This window comes from Solea senegalensis, linkage group LG10, assembly GCF_019176455.1.
Source record: "Solea senegalensis isolate Sse05_10M linkage group LG10, IFAPA_SoseM_1, whole genome shotgun sequence".
Classification (NCBI taxonomy): Eukaryota; Metazoa; Chordata; class Actinopteri; order Pleuronectiformes; family Soleidae; genus Solea; species Solea senegalensis.
This window is the reverse complement of record NC_058030.1, coordinates 3,495,714-3,501,713: the sequence shown is the minus strand read 5'-3', so window position 1 is coordinate 3,501,713 and position 6,000 is coordinate 3,495,714. Positions and strand designations below refer to the sequence as shown.

Here is a 6,000-nt window from a genome sequence, read left to right as displayed (position 1 = left end):
AAGGTCCTTCTCTCCTTCTCCAAAACAAGAATTGGCGATGCGTTAGCCCCGGCTTCTTCAGTCTACATGCTAATGTGTCTCTAAACAAATCCCAAGCCTGGATGTTGTGACCGGAAAATAAAATGATTTTTTTTTTTGTGTAAAAAAAATGCATAAATAAATGCAAATAAATGTGAACAAAGAATCCGCTGTGTTTGACCCCAAAAAATGGGAACAGCTGAAGGTAAAAAAAATAAAGTATATAAGACAGGAGTAAACTAATATTACTATATCTAACCAAATATTCCCCGCTTACCTGCACTCACACATGCACACCGTCGGACACACTGCAGGAAGAGAGAAATACAAAATTTATACTGACTGATAATAAGAACACACAACACGTGCTGAATATAAATATTTTATGTGTGAGAAAATAACATGATAAATATTTCACAATCATATATATACAGTCTCCATAAGACATGTGGATACTAATCGGTCTTTTTAAGTATCAGTGTTGCAGCGATACGAGCCATTACACTGAACTAGTTCAGTAAACGTAGGCACATTTTAAACTGTTTAAAGGCAACAACTCTTGACTTTGATGTTGAAAAACAATAATACAGTAAGTTAAATTCACACAAATTCTCCTAAGGCTCTTGTTTGTACATAAAAGTATGCTCACACCTGGTGGAAGCGACAGTCTGAGTCATGTTGCTGTTGTCGTGGCGATAACAGCAAGTGTGTTTATCATCACATGAACTTGGCTGAGGGATAACTACATGTGTCCTCCTGCCCATGAGAAGAACAGGCCAACATAAACCTGCAGCGATGGCATGTTTCTGAGCCTCTGTTGAAAGGAAAAACCAATATGGAGGATAGACATCTGTGGTGATACAAGAATATAGAACCCAGAAATGATCCAGGCCGGGCAGAGCAGATAAAGTTCACACCTCTCACAATATTACAGATGAAATGTCACAAAACTGGGATTGAATAATACATGTACACGCAGGCTCAGTCAGCACATATACAGTAGACACCCACATTAAGAGGCTTTATGAATATAAAGTTGGGACTCGCAGCAAATATATCCGACATGTGTTACATCACCAGTAGAGACGCATTTACAGACACAGTGTGACTGAAAAGCTTCCATTAAACACACGATCGTGATGTTTTTGAAAGAAGGGGGTTTCTCCTTCATACGCCGTGTCGGCTTTGGCTTTAGTTTGTGGTCTTACGGTGCTTCACAGAGGCCGATAACAAGACTTCAAATGTCACGAAAGACCCTGTAATCTCATGTGTACGGTCGATGTGGCGCTATAGCAAGTGAGCATTAGCTTAGCTTGGCACAAAGCATGGCTTTGTCCAGCTAATCAGTTCAATGAGTGCTTCTAAGGAGTAAAACTTAAATATGACTATGAGGTCAGAGTCAAAAGTGCCATTTTCTTTCGTTAGCTTCTTATTTACTTCACAGGCATGAGAGTAGTGTCATGTTAGCGCTCAAAAAATGGCAAACTATTACATTCAGTAACAATCAAAACCTTAAACAGAGTATTTAGTGCAGCTATGCCCAAACTTAAAAATACTGCGTTACAATTTCAGAATATCCTGTGACCCACTGAAACTTTTAATCTTTAATCGACACATTTTCCTTTTCCATCATCAAATATGATCACCTGCCAATTATGAATGATCCCAGTGTAAATATGAGGGGTTAATTTGGCTTCGTTGTATTACCTTTGATTACTTGATACAACTCAATCTTTTAAGTTAAAATTTTTTTCAATTTGTATTTTAATGACCTCTCACTGCCTGCCCCCATCAGGGGGGCCACGGCCCACACTTTGGGTTTAGTGTTATTCTCCACTCCTGAAATAATCCCAGAATATAATAATCAGATCCAAAAATACATGATCCTGGGATCCATCCACAAAACCTGCACTCTTTAATATTAACATGTAATCCAATGTTGGATAACATTATGCCTTTGTTGTCATTTACAAAGACATAATGTTCATTTTGTGGGCGGCAGTTTCTACAAACTTATCCAGAGATTAACTGAACACATACACGCACACCTCTGTAGCTAACAATGATAAGATATCCAATTCCAGACAAAGTGACTGCAAGGGCATCATGTTGTCATATTACATGTTTACTCAGGGATGTGGATGCATTCCGGGGGAAAAAAAAACAGAAACTCAGGCACTTTAGGGAGCTGTGTTTTCAGAGGGAGATAAAGGATCATTTTACTTTGGCTCAGCACAAAAGAAAAAAAGGAAACCCTGAAAGGCATAAAATGGGCACTTTGACTATGACATTTGCTGAGGTGAATCTACACAGAGGGTTATGGATTAAGGGATGGACACAAAATGGTGGTGGATAAAAAAAAAAAAAAGTAAGACCTAATAAGCAGGTAGCATTAATACTTAATCAGCCAAGGCAGAGGGGAGAGAAACCTGCGCTGACTACTGATCAGCCGCTGGAGCTGATTCTGTATTTTCATCCCGCAGTGCTCTCTTGTAGGAGGAGGAAGCAAGTGAGTAACAACGAGTCAAACAACAACAAAACTCCTAGAGGCCACATTGTTAAATTAGTATTTTTGCACTGAGGTTTCGGAATTGAATACGCCTCAACATCTCTGCATGTGGGAAATGTTGTGATGAATAAGAGTTTGGTGTTTCTGAAATGGCTGCAATGTTTGCACTGAAGCTATTACACTGAGGAAGTGTTCATCTACAAGCCAGGTGAGTAAAGGTGAACTGGAACACACGGCAGCTACAGCAAAAGCAAAGCAGGAGTCGGGGCTAATGGGACAATCCTAGTCAACGACTGTGCTACGTACAGTTTGTACAGTTTATAACCTTGTTGCCTCCACAACTCAGCTGCAAGTGTCTGTAAATGACAATTTTAGAAGGAGGAGGGCGGACTTAAATCAAAAACACGGCTGTCCATGCGCTACACAAACTGTCCTCAGCTTCAGGTAGGATCACTACTTTAGATTGCAGCTGGGACTGACAGAAAATCTATATGATTTGGTGTCACAGAATGTTTGGGTAGTGATAGTTTGCCATCTTTAAACCCTTAGATGCATAAGTAGGGTCAAAAATAACCCCATGGGTTGTTATTCTTCAAAATCTTTGGGATTAAAAGCTTTTAGATTTTCATATTCCAGATATTCCTTTTAAAACCTGTTTGTGACATGAGGCCATTTGCATTTTTAGTTTTTTCATTCATTCAAAGAAATTGCAGTTTTTGTATCACTACCCCACTTTCAAAGCATTTCAATGCATCAAAGAATCTCCTATAGGTACCTTTGATTCTTATCAACTTATGACTGTCGGTATGAAGTGTTGCCCTAAGTATAAATCACTCTTTGTTGACCAAAATATAATGAAAAGCATCATCTTTAACCAAAATTAAAGAAAGGTCTTAAGTTTAAAGCAAAAACACATTGATTATATTGGGGTCATTTTGGTAGGTCATGCATCCAAGGGTTAAAAAGTGGGGGCCCCCACATATACAAAACATTAGGAGAGGGACAAGTATGAAGTATTCTGAGGGTGAAGGGAAGAGTCTTTGACATTCTGGTAGCGCAGCCCTGCATTCTGTATCTATATTTTATTTATCTCCGTGTCCCACAACAAATAATGAAATGAATAAAGAACTGCATAAATATTTGGTATGTGACCAAAATATACAACCTGACATTTTATCACTCAGTATCTGGGGTACGTAGTAAATAATCAATCAATCACATACCTCAAAGCAAAATTGTTCATTGCTATTTTCAAGGTCAGTCTAGACACTATAACTATAACTGTGCCGTGGTTATGACTGAAATGCATCCCATAACAAATCCATGTCAAGGAAGAGTGTCAGTTTCATTGACTCTGCATGTGTGAGAGTAGCATGCGTAACAAATGAAAGCAAGTGATGAAGTTAGTTTGTTAACGGTGTTCTTTTCTGGTCACGGTCCTCACAGTGTCATCAGATTGCGACGTACGTCTGTCATATCTGTCGGTGAAGGCGATGCACGAATGTACGGCTCTGTGATCGCCTCAGCTGACAAATAACAGACAAAAAAACTTGCTCATTTCTTTGGTAAATGTTCAAGTTCTGGCCATTTCTTGCAGTAAAGCTGTTAAAAACGTAAAAAAAAATAAATCAGTAACACTGTCATATTGAACGTGTTATTTGGTTGCTTATCTGTAAAGGATTTAGTGCAAATGTAGCCTGTGTGGCATCGTGTCAGTCAGGTCACAGAGTCATAACACACAGATTGATGGTGTGCGCAGAAGTTACTGTTCCTTGTTGTGCATTCTTTGGCCTTGGCTCTGACGCCAACAGCAAAAAAAAAAAAAATGTAGGCATGGCAACACACTCCCCAACTCACTCACACACAGAGAACACACATACACAGTCACTATATATATCAACGAGAACAATGCCATCAGGTGAGGAGTGTTTGGTGGGAGACTCATCAGTCAGACAGCAGATTCAGAGCAGGGCTGCAGGTGTAGGACAGGTTGTTACAGCTGCACAGATCTGCTGAGGCAAATCACTAAAATAGCCTAAAATCTATTCCATGGCTTTTTTCGAGGTAAAGTGTTCATTAAAGGCCAAATAACAAACTGCACCTACACTGACTTCAGAGTCCATAGAGAACAGCTGGGCTCAGCCAAATTTAACCCGCGTGTCCCGGTTGTAGAAAAGCACCTGGAGCAGGATGGCGACGTCGATCAGGATCTGCACCGAGCCGCAAACCCAGAACTGGGCGGGGCTGTCGTTCATCACAAAGTAGGTGGTTTTGAAGATGTCGCCCGCCGTCCACAGCAGCACCATCTTCACACTGGACAGGAAATAGAAGAGGGCAGCATTCCAGTTAGCTTTCTGGCCAAGATACTAGTGTTATGTCTGTAGTTGGAGCCACTAATCTAAATATGCAGGTTAAAGAGCGAATACAATGAGTTATACATGCATACAAACATATGTATGGGTAATATTATCTGCCAATCATCGTCCTGAATGTTACACACTGACACCAACGTGTCAACGTTTTACATGCCGAAATGTTCCCTCTTGTGTTAGTGTGCATTTGAGATATTGGAAGGTGGATTTTTAATCACGTATCACACACAAGTAGCCAAAGAAATGTAGTGAACTTGATCTAACAGCAGCGTGTGAGAAAACCGAAGTTTAGACTTCACTGAATTTACCTCCACCTAAAACACAATAAAGGCTTTCAACAAAGCTGTCAGTGCTTGGCGTACGAGCAACACATACAAGCAAAACCCATTTTTGAGAGTCACAGGCTGAGGAGGAGGCCAGACCCTGAAGACAACGGCTGTCCTTGAGGAGCCTTTAGAAAGTTCATGGAAAGCATCACATGAAATATAGAATAGAAAGTCTTGTCGCACTGCTGATTGTACTGCAGTTATCACTCTCTATGGTGTCTTCATCCATCACTTTCTTTTACCACGCTCTGTCCCCTCTTTCCATTCCTATTCTCTGATGTAACCGCCACTAATCTACCTCCGTGCGCCTTTGACTCCTACCCTTCACAGTTTCCGCCCTCGCTCCTCGTCTGCCTACTCTCTACCCACTCTTTTATTCTATATTCTTGTGCTCTGGAGAGTGAAGTCCCATAGGCATGAATGCAATATGAGTTTATTCTTTTCATTAAAGCTGACTGGGCCTGAGGACGGAGCAGGACCATCAGTCATCGGTGAAACATACTGTAGGGGTTGGTCAGGGTCAGGGGAGAAAGGACAGGAGGGAGACAGAGACAAAGAGGCAGCGGAGGACAGTATTCATCTAACATGCTGTAGCAGAGGCAACAAACCCACCAGAGAGACGGAGAGGGAGCTCTCTGGGATGGATATGGATGATGAGTGCGCGTGGGGGCAGAGGCAGCCTAATGACTACGGGGACAGCTGTCCTTTACTATCCTTGCGCTCTCCTTGCAGAGTCATGTCAAACCTCCGAACTCTCCCTCGAGTTCCCTTAAGG

The 6,000-nt window shown here is 41.2% G+C and overlaps 1 protein-coding gene across 2 annotated transcripts in view; it reads right to left on the bottom strand.

Annotated features, from left to right (window-relative positions):
* Positions 1-289: 289 nt before the first annotated feature.
* si:dkey-246g23.2 (solute carrier family 66 member 2) overlaps positions 290-6,000 on the bottom strand; it is a 47,753-nt gene continuing 42,042 nt past the window's right edge. The window contains exons 5-6 of one of the 2 annotated variants that reach the window (XM_044037080.1): positions 4,633-4,840; positions 290-326 (exon numbers count right to left, since the gene is read on the bottom strand). In XM_044037080.1, the coding sequence (XP_043893015.1) occupies positions 4,666-4,840 (175 nt within the window). In that variant the 3' untranslated portion in view covers positions 290-326; positions 4,633-4,665. Of the gene's footprint in view, positions 327-1,984; positions 4,841-6,000 lie in introns of those variants that run through there. The other variant, XM_044037079.1, reaches the window with a different exon arrangement.